General features: G+C 36.3%; 2 protein-coding genes across 6 annotated transcripts in view; both read left to right on the top strand.

Moving 5' to 3' along the window:
- Window positions 1–3,871, top strand: part of LOC132132364 (C2 domain-containing protein 2-like) — a 10,235-nt gene extending 6,364 nt beyond the window's left edge. Inside the window, exons 8-11 of the mRNA XM_059544738.1 lie at window positions 50–218; window positions 357–484; window positions 1,144–1,420; window positions 2,725–3,871. Of these exons, the coding sequence (XP_059400721.1) occupies window positions 50–218; window positions 357–484; window positions 1,144–1,420; window positions 2,725–2,954 (804 nt within the window). The 3' untranslated portion in view covers window positions 2,955–3,871. The remainder of the gene's footprint in view (window positions 1–49; window positions 219–356; window positions 485–1,143; window positions 1,421–2,724) is intronic.
- A 1,421-nt stretch (window positions 3,872–5,292) lies between these two features.
- Window positions 5,293–16,969, top strand: LOC132132567 (PR domain zinc finger protein 15-like). Of its 5 annotated transcripts, none has more exons than XM_059544994.1 (24): window positions 5,293–5,752; window positions 6,821–6,860; window positions 7,023–7,116; window positions 7,514–7,667; window positions 7,745–7,897; window positions 8,073–8,175; window positions 8,249–8,506; window positions 8,605–8,755; window positions 9,250–9,371; window positions 9,487–9,581; window positions 9,819–9,906; window positions 10,382–10,546; window positions 11,999–12,093; window positions 12,183–12,314; window positions 12,544–12,687; window positions 13,146–13,309; window positions 13,380–13,459; window positions 13,571–13,690; window positions 13,819–13,950; window positions 14,031–14,114; window positions 14,202–14,377; window positions 14,995–15,072; window positions 15,196–15,399; window positions 15,955–16,969. In XM_059544994.1, the coding sequence occupies exons 2-24, from the start codon at window positions 6,830–6,832 to the stop codon at window positions 16,492–16,494; spliced, it is 3,363 nt and encodes a 1,120-aa protein (XP_059400977.1). In that variant the 5' UTR covers window positions 5,293–5,752; window positions 6,821–6,829; the 3' UTR covers window positions 16,495–16,969. The 5 variants fall into 5 exon arrangements, with proteins under 5 accessions (XP_059400977.1, XP_059400976.1, XP_059400978.1 ...); XM_059544993.1 differs by having other exon boundaries at window positions 14,992–15,072; XM_059544995.1 differs by having other exon boundaries at window positions 8,602–8,755; window positions 13,422–13,459; window positions 14,992–15,072.
- The last annotated feature ends 1,822 nt before the right edge of the window (window positions 16,970–18,791 follow it).

Genomic DNA, 18,791 nt, shown 5'->3' with positions numbered 1-18,791 from the left:
GGGTATTAAAGCAAACTTTAATTTGAAGATGCTACAGTTGTCATGTCAGTCTCCTAAACCACGAAATCAAAATCTATTAAACGGTTTTCATATTTTAAAAATCCCTCTTACAGAATCCAAATCGCCTTCTAAAAACAAGCTGGCGGAGAGAAGGGTGTCGGAGCAGACATCATTACTTGGAGCCAAAGTTAGCAAAGCCCTGTCATCATCAGATACAGGTGGGGTTTCCAGTAAATCTTGTTTTCACTTTCTACACCACAGGTGCTCATCAGTGGTCCTGCAGCAAGAATAAGTTCAAAATGCCACATTAGTAATAATTACGTTCAGCGTTTGATCACTCTTTCTTTCCTGTACAGAGTTATTGATCTTAAACGGGACCGACCCTGTAGCCGAGGCTGCCATCAGACAGCTTCATGAGTCGGCAAAACAGAAGCTTAAATCTCCTGTCAAAAAGAGCACCATCATCATCTCAGGAGTGGCCAAGGTACAGAAAAAAACAACTCCGCGACCAACATTTATGCATGTACAGTAGATTGGTACCATATCAGTTACTTGTTGTATATTTGTTCTGATAGTTATTTTATATTTAATTGTGTGTTCTTTTCACTTTTTACATTTTCAATACCTTTACTTGGTTCTTTTTTTAAAATACTAATAATTTAATAACACTTGTTAAATGTAATATTTAGCAAATATAAATTTTTATACTGTACATTATAACTTTACATTGCCCAAATTCACTTGTAGCATTTAAAAAAAACAACGTATTTTGGTTTTAAACATATATATATATATATATATATATATATATATATATATATATATATATATATATATATAACATTTATACATTAGTACAACATTTGAATCGGCTTGAGTCTGAGTCAGACAGAATTGTTTATTTTATTGTATATTTTCTTTAAAAAAATAAAACTTTAAAACCTTGGATAGGATTATCATTCCAAGAATCCACACATTGTCAGTGTAGTTTGACATTTTTGGGACAACTTTTTATTTATTTTTTAATTATTTTAAAATTAAAAAAAATGATTTCTACAAAATGGTGCAAAATTTATGTCACGATGTTACATCATAAAACAAGTTAGTTTCTAATTAAGGCTTAACTATTAACCTCCTCTCTAGGCCCCTCTGACACAGGATGAGGAGATGAGTCTGATGGCAGGATATGCAGCTGCGATGGACGCTTCAATGTCCGGAGCATCAGAGGGCACCAGCAGCGAAGTGTTTCCATCAGAAACCGTGGCAGAACCCAGTGTTCTCGAACCCATGGAGTCTCTGGCTGGTGCGAATGGCACAGACCACATGGAGGACTTGGAGAGCCAGGCCGGAGAGGACCCAGATGAAGATAAAATGTCTCTGTCCCTCTGTATCTCTGAAACGGTCTCCAAAAAAGAAAAAGGTGAGGGGGAAAAAGGGGGATGAACTTTGAGCTTTATGTGAATGAACAGCAACAACATTCAGAATATGCTGAGGTTTTAAGTTTGTATTTAACCTGTTTACACCTTCAAACCACATAAGTGTTTTACTGAGTTCTAAATCTGATCACAGCACTGCATGTGAATAACAAGGTCAATGGCCTGCATTTACTGTACATTGCCGTTCAAAATTTTGTGATAAACTGAAACTGTGATACATTCATTGAAAAGAGCAGCATTTATTTTAACCAGAAATCTTGTATCATAAATGTCTTTACTGTCACTTTATCAATTTAATATCTATTTAATAGTATCAATTTAATGCTAAATTCTACAAACTCCACTGGACTGAAAAGTAGTTTGAGTTGTCACTTGAGTTGCTTAATATGAACAAACTGACACGAGGGAAATATTTCTATCAAAATTTAGTCTGTTAGTGGGATGCCACAGCTCAAATTATTACAAAATTCTCTTACTTTTATGTCTAATATGAATGTTACAGCACTGGCTAGTATCTTTCTGTCTGTACTTCTGAAATTTGATGACACCCACATTCTTTTTTTTTTGTCATCTATACCTCTCCCTTATCACTTTGTGTGTTTTTTCTTTGCCAACTTAAAGTGGAAACCTGTGCTAACCAGACTTTATTGCTGGCAGAGTAAGTGACCTTTTGAGAAGTCTATAATAGTAAAAGTATGTAGACTTCCCTGTGAAATGGTTAATAATGGATAATAAGTTATTACCCTGTATTTAAGTAACATGTGGATTCATTCTTGACTTTTGGACATGGAGAAAGATTTGACATGCCATTTGGCTTCTCAAATCTTTGGAGGCATCCCTTAGTTTTATTTTTGTGCTTTTGAACCTTTTCATCATCGGCCCATTGAGATGTTTGGCTGATAACTTGCCCAAGCAGCGTAAAAGAATCCGGAAGTTTAACCATGCGGAACTTCTAAGCTGGTGTTTATACTGCTTTCATTCTAAAGACAAGCACTTTAGATTACGTTTGCTTACTTTATTTTAGTAGTGTGCTTTTTTGTATTGTAGTAGCATCTTTCAGAGCTGAAAAAGTTGGGCTGATATGAGTAATAATCAGATTGCGTCAGAATTCCCACACATCTGCTGTGTCTTCATGGAGGTCAACAAAATCGAAAGAATGTTTGATTTCTAATTTGACGGTGTAGGTTACTGTTGATCTGAGTGTGGAGTTTGACCTCCAGGTTGGCTCAGTGAAATATTTTGGGGAGCTTGTCTGATTATTTTCATCTCTCTTTGGTGCCCCCTGTAGGCAGCTTCCTGCACAAGAGTGCCAAGCTATTTTTCAGGCGGCGACATCAACGAAAGGAGCCTGGAATGAGCCAGTCCCACAATGACCTTCAGTACTTGGAGCATCCCGAGGCGGCCATGATGGGCGACAGGGAAAAGAGGACTGCCACCTTCAGGCGCACAATCAACCGCAAGCTTCTACCCAAAAGCAAGAGCAAAGCCAACGGCACAGTGAGAGAACCGCCCACATGAACTGCCCACTCCGTCGCCTTCATCAAAACTAAAAGCTTAATCTTTCGAACATCCTCCCTATCACATTCACTCTAGTAACTTTACTGCAAGCCATTGCTTGTTTCTGGGCCATATTTGCCAAAAAGTCTGCAAAGCAACAATCACTCTCATCAACTCCTTATTAACACCATCATTCAGATTTTCTGAAAACCTATTCCATTATTCAGACATCTCAGCTTGGTTCTTCTTGATTAGCTCTATGAAGTCCATCTGACGGACGCTAGATTCATTTCTCCATCTATGTGGAGGGACATTAGGGACACTTTCCCTACTTGACGGTTCTGTCCACACCTTTCACCTTCATCTTTGAACTTTGTGCATGTGTTTATGCAAGAAAGTTTACAAAACATCATCCAAATGAGCACTGGCTCTCTTCATCACTCCAAATGACTCGGTGTCATTTAACCTTATGCAAATATTGATCTTCGTGCAAATGATTTTCTGCATTTGTGGCCTTCTAACCAAAGCTGGATTTGAGGACAACCCTTTCTCGCCATCTTCCTGAGCTTCTGTAGCCTCTGGAAACCCTCTGGCGACATGATGGATCCTGGAATATCAGACAAGGGAAAACCATTGTTCTGCTTTGCACTTATTTATATGCTCCGAACTCATTCCAAATGCACTTGCAGGGATGTGCAGTGAATTTTGTGGGGTTTGGAAGTGAACATGCTTTATAAAAAATGATGTGAAAGACCTCTCTTGATGTGAATTGAAAATGAAAGTTAGTTGTTAGGGAGACAAATCTGCAGTTCCACGAATTTGACTGAATAGTGAGATTTATTTTGAAAAATAAACATTTTCAAATCGAGTATAACGTTTAAAATGTTCTGGTTTGGCACTGATGTGTTCACTATAAAACAGGTTTGGTGTTTTAGTCATCTTTTAATTTCTAAATATTCAAACAGAGATGGGGAATATATTAATACCTTATTTAATTTTAAATATTTTCCTTTTATTCAAACATTATTGAATGTACTGTGTAATTAATGAGTAAACATGTCTATGACCCCCCCCCCTTTTTTTCTTCCACAGTCATTACATCATGCCACACATGTAAAAAAAGTATGTTAATTGTACCAAAGGTTTTTAACACTATGCAAGGGCATTTTTTACCATAGCGAAAGACCAGAAGTCATGAGAATTTAGCTATTCAATATGCTCATGATTTATTTTCTTAAGTGTGCTGTCTTCTGTTAACCTGTACTCTTCAGCCACCTGAAATGTTAGCTGTGAATGCAAGCCTGTTTGTATTTTGGACTTCAACTGTTGAGCCTGTGTGGAGAACTGCAGTGGATTTGTGCTTTGGAAGATTCAGTAACAGGTTCACTTTGACATTTACTTGACCTCAAGCTGCAGATGTAGAAGAAACCTGAATGCCTGTCCATACTGAATGTTGCCAAAAAAGAAACCTCAGCAGTCTGGTTGTTATATATGTATTCTGGGAGGACTACTGTTTTTTGTTTTTTCCATTTTTGTCTATGTGGTGTGTTGTCATTTGTGGCCTGGCTGTTAACAATTCATTGTATTTCTAACAGTCAAAAAATGAAAGAGGTATTTTCCAGTGAAATGGAAGGAGGCACATTAAGATATTATTTTTGTCCTGCTTGTTTGACCATCCAGAGGTGATCCGGTCATTAAATGAAATCTAACACATCAGTCCTCTGTATATGCATATCATAATGTATTCATGTGCATTAAAGTCAAGTCACCTTTATTCATATAGCGCTTTAAACTAAATACATTGCTTCAAAGCAACTGAACAACATTCATTAGGAAAACAGTGTGTCAATAATGCAAAATGATAGTTAAAGGCAGTTCATTAAAGAATTCCTCGTTAACTTCAGTCATCTGTGCTTTCTCTTGGAGTCTGGTTGATATCCTTAACCAAAAGGACCTTAGAAATTGCTGTTGTGAATGGTAATTGTGTCGTTGCTCACCATAAAACATTTACCTGCAATATTAAGGTTGCTCATGTGTATGGCCTGTGCAGTAAAAACTTATAGAGCTGTTGAGTTTGAAGTCCTAAAACCCTCTAGAATTCTCTTATCAGCTTTTAAGAATGGTGGTTTGCTATTTATGAGTAAAAGTCTGTCACTGCTTGAAGAAACTTGTTTTGTTCTAAAACAAAGTACGTATGGATATACTACTGTGCATCTTAAAACGCGTGGCTAAAGGTGTTGCTAATTAAAGACTACAACTACCATAAGGATGTTAGTTAACGGACCACTGTTGTAGTCTTAATATCAGAAAAAGCTTTAAATTTCACATCTGATGTATGGATCTGCGTATATGTGTTAAAGTTTTTTTTTTTTTTTAAGTAATGAACTTTCGTTACTCTTCAAACCTAATAATTAGCTTCCCAATTAGCCTACAAATTGACGTAATGACTGAACGGCTCTATCATGGCAAAGTGACAATTACTTTGATGTGTCAAGACTGTGATCTGCAGGGATTCTGTTCATCAATATATCTTAATTGGTTTAAGCAATAAATAGTGACTGAACTCTTCTGTGTAAACGTTTTGCAGTTTTTGGCCTTCAAAATTCATACATTCAGAGATTTTCTATCTGCTTTAAGTCATTTACATAATTAATCAGCTGGAATATTTAATGAAAATCTCACATGGTACGGTGTTTGTGGAATAACTACACTTCCCATAATCCCCATTCGTGGGTCTTATTTCCGGTCCTGCGCGGTTTCTGGAGCGGATTGGAACCCGGAGTCAGGATTCAGTAAATGTGTAGACGTTTGGAAAACAGGTAATGACTTTATGCTAAGCTTGTGAGGTATTTATATTCAAACGCATTGAGGAAAATGGCCAAATGAAACTAATTCACGGGTGCAGGAGCAATGAAAAGTATGAGCAGAGTGAGTTTCTTGTGTTTTGGGTTTTCAAACGCACTGGCTCCAGATGAGCGCTGCGTCTCCGTTCCATCCGCCATGCCGATTGTTCTTTGTTACATTTGCATTGCTGAAAGAGCGAGCGCAGCCTGAGATCGGAGTCAAAACCCGGCTACAGTTTGAAATCTTCCCAAATCATGGAGTCTCTCCGTGTTGTACTCTTTCCCTGGCTGCTGCTGCTTACGGGCGTTTCATGCGCGGACTGCTGGCGTTGATAAAGAGCGTCATTTGTTGTTATTGTTGATCTTGAGAGCATCAACAAAATCTGTTGCACTGTAATAGGTTCTGCTGACTGACAGCAATGCACCGAACACAAAATTATAATGGAAAAGTGCATTTGAATGTGTTTTTACAACGTGTTTGCATTAAGACTTTACGGATTTACATTTATATAATGTATTATTTACTATAATCTTTTTAGTCCAGATTTATAAAGATATATTCAAAAATATATTAAACCGAAGTTATTACAAACTTTATGTGGTTTCATTTTAATACTAAAAATTGAAAAATAAAAATCTAGATTGTGTCATTTTAAAACTGTTTTATTTAAGTCTTAAGAAGTAATAATTAAGTGATAAGAAGTAATTCAGTAATTAGTGAATGGTTACAAAACCTGGTATGTTTTGTCATTTAAAAAAATGATTTATAATTTTTTTCAAAATGTGTCAAATCAACATGAATACAAGTCTGTATTATATACGTTTTAAATATTTGAATATGTTACATCTTAGATTCATATTTAAAATCTTAATATAATTAGGGTACTAATCTACTCTTAATTAACAATTAATGTAATTAGAATTATTCAGTCCTATTTTGTTATTTGCCAAAGTATCATAGGGACACCATGCCACCAATTAATTGAATGATAAAATTGTTACAGCTGTTAAAACTAATTTACATATTTTGTGCATCATCTGTAGGGTGTCAGAATGGCAGAGCAGACACCAGATGAGTTTATTTGTAAGTATGCGACTATAATCTCACGTGTACACAAATATGCATACAACATCATTGTAGTATTGCAATATTGTATCCTCATTGCCACTGTAAAGCTTTTTTGCAGTGTCTTTGTATTATTAAAGAACATGGCATAATATGTGCATGTGACTGTTCTTCCTGTAGGGTGTGAGGACTGCGGGCAGTACCATGACTCTGAGTGTCCTGAGCTGGGGCCTATCGTCACAGTGAAGGACTCGTTTGTTCTGAGTCGGGCACGGTGAGCGGACATGAGAGGCTTTTTGGCCAGATACCCTCAGAGACCACAATTAGATATTGACACTAGTTTTACCAGTAACAGTAAAACAAAAACAAAAAAAGTATATTGTGAAATATCACTAACATTTAAAAGAACTGTTTTCTATTTTAATAGATTTTAAAGCGTAATTTATTCCTATGAATTTAAAGCTAAATTTTCAGCAGCCATTACTCCAGTCTTCAGTGTCACAAAATCATCTAATATTCTAATTTGATGCTCAAATATCATTTCTCCTGCAGTTGTGCTGCTTAATATTTTTGTGGAAACTGATAAAAAAAGTATTTATTTGAAAAAGAATGTTTTTGGAACAATGCAAACTTTTATATAATACTTAAAATCATTGTTGTCCATGTTCCAGATCGTCTTTACCAGACAGCTTGGAGATCAGGTTAGCTGAGAAGGGGAAAGAAGGTGTGTTTGTGCTTCGACAGCTGGTAAAGAGGACTCAGTTTGGCCCTTTTGAGGCCAAGAGGGTTCCAAGCCTTCAAATTGAGGGGGCATTTCCTTTAAAGGTAAACAATAGACCATCAATATGCCACCAGTATCCAAATAGACCTATACTTAATGTTTTCTCTATTGTATATCTTAGGTATTTCAAAAGGACGGCTCAGTGGTGTGTTTTGACATGTCCAATGAAGACGACTGTAACTGGATGATGTTGGTTCGACCCGCCACAGACCACAAACACCAGAATCTGACAGCATACCAGCAAGATGATGATGTTTACTTTAATACATCACAGGTGGATTGATGTCCCACTTCTGTGCCATTCATAGCACTGTGGTTATATAGTGAGGACGGATACAGTTATGTTATCAACATTGATAAATAATGAACAGCTTAGTTTATTGTGGTGTGTGATTTAATTTCAAATGCTTATTTACTTTGATTGTTCCCTCTTTTTTGTTCCATCTCAGGATGTCCTGCCCGGAACAGAGCTTAGAGTCTGGTATGGAGCTTTTTATGGCAAAAAAATGGATCGGCCTGTTCTTAGGCTACCTGTACTTCCACCTCCACCAGGTATGCTTTAAAGTCTGTGCAATGCGCAATATGCTTCTGTTGGATGAAGTACTTCATCCTTTTGCGTCTTCAGAAATGGTGTCCAACAAATCTGGAGTCCCTCTGGCAAAGGGGCCACCAACAGAGACCTTTCGAGTCCCGGACCAGCTGCTTTGCCAAACCCCAGCACTTTCCACAGACCACCCTGTCCAGCAGGTTTCAGAGGCGTTATCCCAAAACAACACCACTAAAATTGCCCCCACCCTGTCTGAGCCAACCAGAAAGCAAGGCAGGCCACGACGCACAAAAGCACAGAAACCTACGCCGAGTGGAACAGCTGATTCTAGTCAAGGTGAGGTAGGAATTGTTGAGGTACATTTATTGAAAGCACAAAGTAACCCTTGAAAGACTGTTTGAATGAGAGTTCTTTTTTCACCTCCCATCTAGAAGAAGCCCCTGTTTTTGTGTGCGGTGAGCAGCCTCTCAGTACTGTGGCTTCTGATGTTCCCCTGTCAGTGCTTGATGTCCAAGAGGTGGTTGCCAGAGACGGACCACCACTCAAAACATCTCGGGTGACACGCTCCCCCATCTCCTCTGTGAAGTAAGGACAACTTTTACAATTCATTTATATCACATCCTCTGTGTTTTAAAGCACATACACTATTGTTTAAAAGTTGGGGCTTGTTCCTTTTTTTTAAGACATTCAGCAGGGATGCATTCAAAGATTCAAAAGGGACAAAAAAGACATTTATAAATTGACAAAAGATTTCTATTTCAAATAAACACTGTTCCTTTGATGTTAGCTCTACTGTACTATTCTGAATTTCTGAAGGATCGAGTGACACTAAAGACTGAAGTAATGCTGCTTTTGCATGACAGGATTAAGTTTTATATTAAAATATACTACTATAATAGAATATAGTTTGTAATAATATTTTGCAATATTGATTTTTGATCAGATATATGCAGCCTTGGTGAGCATAAACGGCTCATTTCAAAAACATTAAAGAATCTTAGTGACCCCAAGCTTTTGAACAATAGTGTAATTTAACTTTTTTGTTCATGAATCAAAGTTTTATCTTATTTGTCTGTTAGACCTGGTATGAGGAAGCGATCTCTGCGACAGGGAGGCGATCATAAAAGAGTTTACCAGTGCTGCCTCTGCAGTAAGGTGTTTCAGAACAGCAGCAACCTCAACCGACACATCCGGTCCCACGGTAACTCTCCCAGCATCCTAAGAAAGGACTTCTCACACACATTCTGATGTGCCATATGCTGAATAATATTCTCATATGCTTTACTGTTCATCTAAACTCTTTACTTCGTTTACAGGCGATAAATGTTTTAAGTGTGATGAGTGTGACAAGATGTTCAGTCGCAAGGAGAGTCTCAAACAGCATATATCATACAAACACAGCAAGAATGAGGTATGGTGCGTCTTTTCATATTTATTTGAAATAGAATATTTTTGTAACAGTGTAAACTTTTATATAATATCTTTAACATCATTATTGTCCAGGTAATGTGCGTTTTTTTTTTAACCAAGAACTGTCTTGATCTTATTTATTGATTTAATAAAATAAAATATAAAAATATGGCTAGATGCATTCATTTTAGATGAATCTGTGTGTTTTTGTATTTTGTATTTGTATATGTTTTCTTAGTCTGATATAGAGTACAGATACAAATGTTCAACCTGTGGGAAATCTTTCAGAGTGGAAAATGCCTTAAGATTTCATAACTGCAGGACAGGTAAAGGATAAGTTTCATTTTAATGACATTGATTCAATCATTTTATCAAAATATTGCATGATAAATTCTGTTTTAGATTTACGACAGTTATTTAAAACCATAAATTACCACAAATAATAATTATTATTATTAATGAAGTGTAATATGTATATATATATATATATATATATATATATATATATATATATATATATATATATATATATATATATATATATATATATATATATATATATATATATATATTTCTTTTTTTTTAATTATTGGTCAATTGACTGTTGATTTAATTCATTAATTCATAGGATATTAAGTAAATAAAAAGTTCTTAACCCTTTTACAATTCATTATTTTTAAATGACTTGAGTAATAATACACAATTTAGAAATATATTTTCCAAATGCATTGTATAAATGAATACAATAGATATTTGACAGCATGCACAATATCTGTTTCATATGTTCTCCTCCTTTTGCAGATGACAAAACGTTCCAGTGTGAGATATGCTCAAGGTTTTTCTCCACTAACAGTAATTTGTCTAAGCACAAAAAGAAACATGGAGAGAAACTCTATGCGTGTGAAATCTGCAATAAGATGTTCTACCGCAAAGATGTCATGCAGGACCACCAGAGGCGGCATGTTGGTGAGTTATTGAGATTGCTGCTTCCAGGGGCGGATTGGCCATCTGGCAATTTTGGCTAATGCCAGAGGGGCCGGACCATTTTGTTTACTGTGGGCCGGTCGGATTTTTAAAAATATATATAAATAAATAAAAATTTATGGGCCAACAGCGCATACAATTTTTATCGCTTACACGATTTCACTATTGTTAATAATAAAATGAATAATCATAAATATTAAGCAATTGGGGCGAGATGGGCCAACCGAACCTCTTAGAGGTTATTCGACGTTCAGTCAAAATCAGCACATCATCAGTGCAACACAAGTTCATTTTGAGTAAAAGCAAAAATAAACAAATTATAAAGTCAGTAAAAGCTAGCGAATGGACTGTAAAAAAGCAAAGGCAGGGCAGGAAAACTTTGAAAAAGGGCTCTTAAGTCCTACGCTGCTAAATGCGTAACAATTAACCAAATTCTTTTCAAAAGGTTTAAATTCGACTGATGCAGCGGAGGACAGTAGTGCCGCAAAGGTAAGAAGAAAACAGTTACAGTAAACGGTCAACAGTAGCTCCAATGTGTTTTTTTTTGTTTGTTTGTATTTTGACAGTAGCCTACATTGTATTAAATACTTGTAAGCTTAGCGTAGAACACTGGTATATTTGAAAATGTCATTGCTTCGTGATAATTGGTTACAAATGTTAGCTAGCCTGTTACTGAATTGCATGATTGAAATATCAGCAGATAAGGTGGGATTTAGGAGAACCGCTGACATAGGCTACATGCAATATAGTCTTAACACATCAAAAACCTATAGCAGTAGCCATAGTACTATACACATTTGTATTGAACTTTACTTTGAAATTGATAGTCATATATTAAAACAAACATGACAGTAACAGAAGACAAATGGCATAAACAGACAGCACACATACTTTACAACATCCTCAGATTCTTTTTCTTTTGTTTTTACTGTATGTGTAAATTTGTTGTAATCGTGTGCTCTTTAAAAAGTAGTAAGCATCGTTTGCCAGACACATACATACATTTTTTTAATATCTGTTACATACATTACTGCATATAATATATCTGTAAACACGTATGTTAATAGTAAATGTGCGTGTCCGTGGATGGGGTTGTGTGGGTGTGGTAACGTGGGACGGTGTGGCTACAGTGGCAGGGCAGAATTTTTTTTTTTTCAGTCCGCCTCTGGCTGCTTCAATTCATTTTTTTAATTGTAATACTTCAAATAAATTAAGGAAACACTCCATGTATGTATCAAATATGTATAACGTATTTTTGAAATAAAAAAATGGCAGGTAAAGTCTGTTTTGCTAATCAGTAAATAAGTACAAACACTAAACAGATAGGCCTCATTAACTTTCTTTGCTCTTCGCTTTAAGCAAAAATCATCACCCATTATGTCACTTCCTCTGTTTGTGCACTACTGGCTTCCACAACCCATTGCTTTTCCACAGGCCCAAAGAACATGAAACGAGAGGAGCTGGAAGCGAATGGGGAGGAGGGAAGCAAATACAGGAAGGAGCCTTCGGCATGCCCCATTTGTGGAAAGGTGGCTATTCTATATCAGTGACACCAAATATGTTGATATCAGATCTGTGCTAAACTGAAATTAAAAAAAGAAATAACTTTATATTCAAGGTGTTTTCCTGTCGGAGTAACATGAACAAACACTTACTAACCCACGGGGACAAGAAATACACCTGTGAGATCTGCAGCCGCAAGTTCTTCCGTGTGGATGTGCTGAGAGACCACATTCATGTGCACTTTAAGGTGAGGAATAGTGGTGTGCAAAACTGTTTTTTCATGTTCAAGGAGTTGGTGGGTTGTCTGAATGACTAGTCAGCCTGAAGGAACTGCTGAATAAACAGGATCCACCTCTGTCAAAAACATTATAGTTAAAGGGCATTCACATGCTTGAATGGAAGAAATGGAATTTCAATTGGTGATTTATTTGTGATGTTGTACTCTAATTGAGTTCCAAAATGCCTATTTTTCTCAGGACATCGCTTTAATGGATGAGCAGGAGAGAGAGGACTTCATTAAGAAGATTGGCATCTCTATGGAGGAGAGTGATGAGAGCTCTGATGAGGAAGAGGAGAAGAACGATCCTGATCATCACAAATACAGCTGCAAGAAATGTCAAGTAAACTCTCATTATTGATTAAATACGGTGTCTGTTCTAACATCTTGAAATTTCCAGCGTTTTGACGATAATGTTTTTGTAACTAAGTAATGGTCATTTCATTTACAGTAAAGATCAAAGTAAAAATATTCAGTGTATGTTTTGCTATTTATAAATTTTCATTTATATGCACAAATATAGAAGCAATAAATAGTAATACACGGCTATTTTTACCGATATATATATCCACATTTTAATGTATTTTAAAATGCATTTTAAAAAATACCATGTATAGGTTTCCATGTAGATTTTTTTTGTGTTGCCACAAACAAATAGTAAAATCACCTCATTGAAATTTAATTGATTCACAAACCCTTTTAATGGCTAAATAATGTAATGATCTATTATGATGTTAATGATGTTGCTTAATTTTATATTCCCATAAACATTCTCCCACTCTTTTCATCATCCTTCATCAGATGACATTCGCCAAGGGTCGTGACTACTTGAGACACATAATGGACATGCATAAAGAAAAAGGGTACAACTGCACCATGTGTAACCGCCGTTTCGCTCTGAAGGCCACATACAACGCTCACCTGGTCATCCACCGAGACCACCTGCCCGATCCTGCAGTGCAGAAGTAAGACTTTTTCACACGTTTAAGATTCTTTTCGCGGGAAAAAAGTTGAATTCCGTCACTTTCTTCACAGATATATTCATCCATGTGACATGTGCGGACGGATTTTCAACAGCATCGGCAACCTGGAGAGGCACAAAATCATCCACACAGGTGAGTCTTTTATTACCATTATAGTACACAGGTAGAAATTAGTGTAGTGTAATTACTTTAATTTTATATACGAGGCTTAGTTAAAAGTGATAAATCCTCTGGCCGCTGCAGGAGTGAAGAGCCACTGCTGTGATCAGTGTGGAAAGTCCTTTGCAAGGAAAGACATGCTAAAGGAACATCTGAGAGTCCATGACAACGTCAGAGACTTCCTGTGTGCGGAGTGTGGGAAAGGTACGGACAATTAATCCCTTTCAATTCCCTAATACATCTTGCATGGTAATGTGAAACATTGTAGCTTGATTATAACCAGAAATGAAACGCATGTACAGCATGAGTACATATTTGTCTGTGTTTTCCAGGCATGAAGACGAAACATGCCCTACGGCATCATATGAAGCTGCACAAGGGAATTAAAGAATACGAATGTAAAGAGTGTAACCGCAAATTTGCTCAAAAAGTCAACATGCTGAAGCATTACAAAAGACACACAGGTGAGCAACAATCTAGACGTGTTCTATAATGTAACATATGATACATATTGAATTCAAAATATAATAATGTCTTCCTTCAGGCACAAAGGACTTCATGTGTGAACTTTGTGGGAAAACGTTTAGTGAGAGAAACACAATGGAGACGCACAAGCTTATTCATACAGGTACAGTTCGTGGAAATATTATACAGAGTTTGGTTTAGTTACAGTAAAACAGTCAAATATTTACTCTCATCTGTCTGTCTTTTGCAGTTGGAAAGACATTTTCTTGCTCCGTCTGTGACAAGAAGTATGTGACGCAGTATATGCTGCAGAAACACATGCAGCTGACCCATGAGAAGGTGGAGGCTCAGAGCTGCCACCTGTGTGGCACCAAAGTCTCCACACGCGCCTCCATGAACCGCCACATGCGCCGCAAACACCCCGAGGTGAGAAACAACAACGTATTTTTTTTGAAAAAATAAAAAAAGAAAACGCTTTTTTGATATTGTCAGTGACAATTAAGATTATAAAAATTAAATGAGTGCTAAATGCATAAATGTAAAAAAATTCAACTTTAGTTCATGCATTTTATATTTATAAATTAATTTATAATTGATACATTTAAACCATTTAATGCATTAATTTATGTATTTTACATTTAATAAAAATAACAAATTTTTTTTAATATCTATCTGTAATTTTTCATCAAATAAATTGTTTTTGTTGAGTAAATTACATGCTGTCTTCATCTGCAAAATGGTGTTTCCACAAAAATATGAAGCAGCTAAAAACAAAAACTGTAAATATGCAAATAGAAATAATTTCTTTTAAATTGTAATCATATTTCACAATATTAGTTTTTACTGTATTTTACTGAAAATTACATGCTATTTTAAAGTCGTACAATGGATTAAAATGACATTAATGAATTCATTATAAATGAATTACACTGAAATTACAAAATTTGGACTGAATTTAAAAGACATTTTCATTTCACTTTTTCACTTGAATATGTTTGAGCTTATGGAAAGCTAGATGTGTAAGCTTCATGTGATCTCAGCAGATTGTGACAGTACGATTGGGTGAGTTTGATCCTGAAGAAACATCAACAGTCGACGCCTCCACCATCAGTATTGCACAGGTTTGTCTTGTAACAGCCTGTCTTGCATGATAATAGACAGAGAATGAAAATTAAAGGAGGATTATGCTGCATGAGAGAAATTGAAATGTTTTTTTGGTTTCTGTTTGTCATTCTGTTGTTCAGCCCTCTCTGACTCTGGAGAAAGGCTCTCTGACCGCAGGAAAAGTCTCCAGGAACTCCAGTCCCACCAAGAAGAGGGCTAAACTCCTGTCTCATGAGCCTGAGCTGTCTGATTCAGACGAGTATGCTGACTTCACCAGCAAAACCACTGAGTTCTCCACCACTGTGGGAGATGAAACCAACTCTGCTGTGCAGAGCATTCAGCAGGTTTGTTCTATCTGTAATTATTTCCAAGCATTTTAAAGTCAACATGAAATCAAAATCAACCCTGTTTACTTTGTTTTACTTTGTTGTTTGTTTACTTTGATGCACATTGCTGCTCTTATTAAACATGATTCTTTTCACAATTAAATTCAAATTTAATACTATTTGGTTTTAATTTAAAAATAAATTATTCAGAATTTAGTTGACTAAATTAATTCAAGCGTTATATTATTTCCTTTAAGTTAAATATTAAACACTAAAATAAATCGTCTTACAGGATTCATTTGATATTATTCTAATGTGAATTTCATAGAATAATATTGTACTGTATGAAAATGTATATTTTGTTATTTGTTTCATTAAAAGTACATTTATTTAATATATTTAAAAATGAACCCAATTTACACATGCAAAATAGGTTGCGAATTGCATTTCGGACTTTAAAGCCAACAGATCTTTACATGTTTTTTGTTTTTTTTTAAGCATTTGATTTTAAGTGTTGATTCATTTGATTATAAAGAATAACTTCCTCTGTTTAATGTACACACACACACACAGGTGGTAGTGCTGGCTGACCCCAGCGCCCATCCAGCCCCCTCCAGCTCGGTCAGTTTGACCAACATCACTGTTACCCCCATCACCACACCCGCTCCCGCCCAGTTCAGCAGCCTGCAGCCCGTCGCCGTCGGCCATCTTGCTCCAAGCGATCGCCCCCTCACTCTGGACAGCTCCATCCTCACTGTGACATTCGACGCCGTCAGCGGTTCAGCGATGCTGCACAACCGGCCAGCAGATCTCCAGTCAGAGGCAGTGGGACCGACAGGGGCTGCAGCTTCACAATCAGTCGCGCATTTCATCAACCTCACTACCTTCGTCAACCCGATCTCCCACCAGCTGGAGCAGCCCGCTCTAACCTGGAGGCCCATCGCACCGACTGACGGAGCTCATGTGACCACTATAGATGAGACCCAGAAAGACTCTCAGGCACCTCCAGAACAGCCACAACCACTGCCAGAACAAAGGCATCAGATCCAGCCCCAAGTCACAGGACCACCCCAACAACAGACCGCCACAGCACCACAGATGTTCAGCTACTGAGAAATTAAGAGTATTATATAATTTATAGCTAAGGTCCCATTTCGGAAGTTGGTTATGAATTTGGACCAATATGATGGAAGGTTTTGTTACTAATTGAGCACTTCTCATAGTTGGAAGTACGACTATGACTATAAGGGCAGAGCATATCTTTTGTTTGAATTTATTAAAAACCAGTGGACAATTTCAGTCAGATTATTATGTTGATCCTGGAGATTTTTGTTAAATGAATGCATGAAAAAATCTCATTATGATTTAAGAGGAAGCAGGACGTTAGTTTTTCAAAATAATGACTCAGATTATATTTGTTGTATGATGTCATGCTGTAGCACCTGTGGATTGATGATGTCAAAAAGAATGAATCGATATTAATGTAATACATTGATAGATTGTACTGTAAGTGCTTACTGGAAATATTTTCTTTTTTTTTAAAAGAAAAATGGGTTGTCCTTCTAATAAATGCATGTATGGGCTTGTCTCTGAGGTGTTGAACTTGTATTAACGGATGGACAATAAATTATTTACACTTCATTTAATTTTATATATATATATATATATATATATATATATATATATATATACAAGAAAAATGTTTTTTTTTTTGCATGTAGTGCGTAATATTCTTATATTTATGTTTGTACATCAGAGGAGATGATCCAGTATAATTGAAAGAAGCAATACCTAAAGTCGAATGTAATATATATATATATATATATATATATATATATATATATGGAAAAATAACCTGGAAATAACAAATGTATAATATCAAAAATTAAATAAAACAAATGATAGCAGAATGATGAAAGACTTTATATCCTACACGTTTTCTCCAGGCCACTAAACAAATGCAGTGCTGGTTAACATGATCGTCAAGTTTTTCACAAACATGTTGTGTCAGTGCCAGCCTATATATAGTTTAACCTTATTATCTGGTTGTTAAAAAAAAGTTTATGTTAATAACCCACGATCTCAATACAAAAAGCAAAATCTAACGTCGGTTTAAACCTGTTCATATAAGGTCTAAACCAAACGGGACATTTACGACCCGTTGTTTGTGAAGTTCCTCATTTCTGCCGAGACTCCAACCCGCAAGCGGCGCTAATATATGGGGTTAGAATTGTTGCTTTATTCCAAATAAATAGATTATGATCCACAAATAAATGTAACAAGATTCACAAAAATATATCAAATTCACAAATAAATGTACAGAGTTTCACAAAAAAATATAAAACTCACAAATAAATAAAATGAGATTTGCAAATAAAAAAAAATATATTTACAAATGTGTTTAATGTCACAAACACAACTCTACCTGGTATTTATTTGTGAACCGCTGTCTGTGCATTTGTAAATCACTGCACGCATTTGTGGATCGGTTCCTGTGCATTTGTGGATTTGAAACACTTCTAGCGTCGACGTGCAGATAAATCCACAAATAAGTGGACTCCACCCACCGTTTACTCAAGCCAATCAAATAACGGCCACATTGAGCTGACCAATCGTAGCACGTTATCGCTTCAACCAATCACGTTTTGGCTTAAATCCGGGGGGGCGTCTTGCCTGATCGGCCATGTTGTGCGTACTTGTCTGTAACGTTACTTGTGGACTTGTGAAATGTCATCAGTCGCTGCCCAAGTACTGTTTCCCTTTTCAAAGTTCACATCTAGCCAAGTCCAGTTCAAATCCCCGGATGTGTTCTTGCTCCGCTCCTTTTACCGAGGATGCATGGAGAGGTGACTTGTGCGGACTTGATACGGGCCATAACCCAGAATTCAGCTCGAACCAGGTTAGCATCAATGGCGGAGGAGAAAACTCACAACTGTAAGTTATACATTTCGAAATACTATTGTTGTTTTATCACAAAATGTAACGTAGTTCTAAGAGCTTTGATGCCAGAATGTTGTTTAAACTTCAAAGCTACCGTCGAATTTTAAGGAACTATTTGAAAATTTGCTCAGACGATTTCGTTACGAGTTGAAAAGTAGCCTAACCCTCGGCAAGTCCTCCTAAAAAGTAGCTAGGCCCTGTAACATTTTGTAAAATATGGGGCTGCCTGTGTTGATTCTGTAGTGGATAAACATTTGATATATTTTGCTTTGGGTATATCTAATGGGCAATTGTTTTGCCTGAGGGAAAAGTTTCCTAACTAACGTTTGCCTAACGATACTTATATCAAATGCAAACCTTATTTTAGAGTGCTCTTGTCATTTTAACCAAATAGTTTGCTTGTCTTTATTTACATTTTTTTTACAAATTCTTTTATAATTGTATTATTTTTCATCAACTTAAATTAAGCA

This window comes from Carassius carassius, chromosome 49 (genome assembly GCF_963082965.1).
Source record: "Carassius carassius chromosome 49, fCarCar2.1, whole genome shotgun sequence".
NCBI classification, from domain to species: Eukaryota; Metazoa; Chordata; class Actinopteri; order Cypriniformes; family Cyprinidae; genus Carassius; species Carassius carassius.
The sequence above is the reverse complement of the archived record's forward strand: the minus strand, read 5'-3'. Positions and strand labels throughout refer to the sequence as shown.

Excerpts from the sequence above, each read along its gene's own strand:
- LOC132132567 (XM_059544991.1), top strand. The coding sequence starts at position 6,830 with ATGGCAGAGCAGACACCAGATGAGTTTATTT. Across the intron at positions 9,907-10,381 it reads ATTTCATAACTGCAGGACAG|ATGACAAAACGTTCCAGTGT; the intron begins GTAAAGGATAAG and ends CTCCTTTTGCAG. Across the intron at positions 13,691-13,818 it reads GTGTGCGGAGTGTGGGAAAG|GCATGAAGACGAAACATGCC; the intron begins GTACGGACAATT and ends TGTGTTTTCCAG.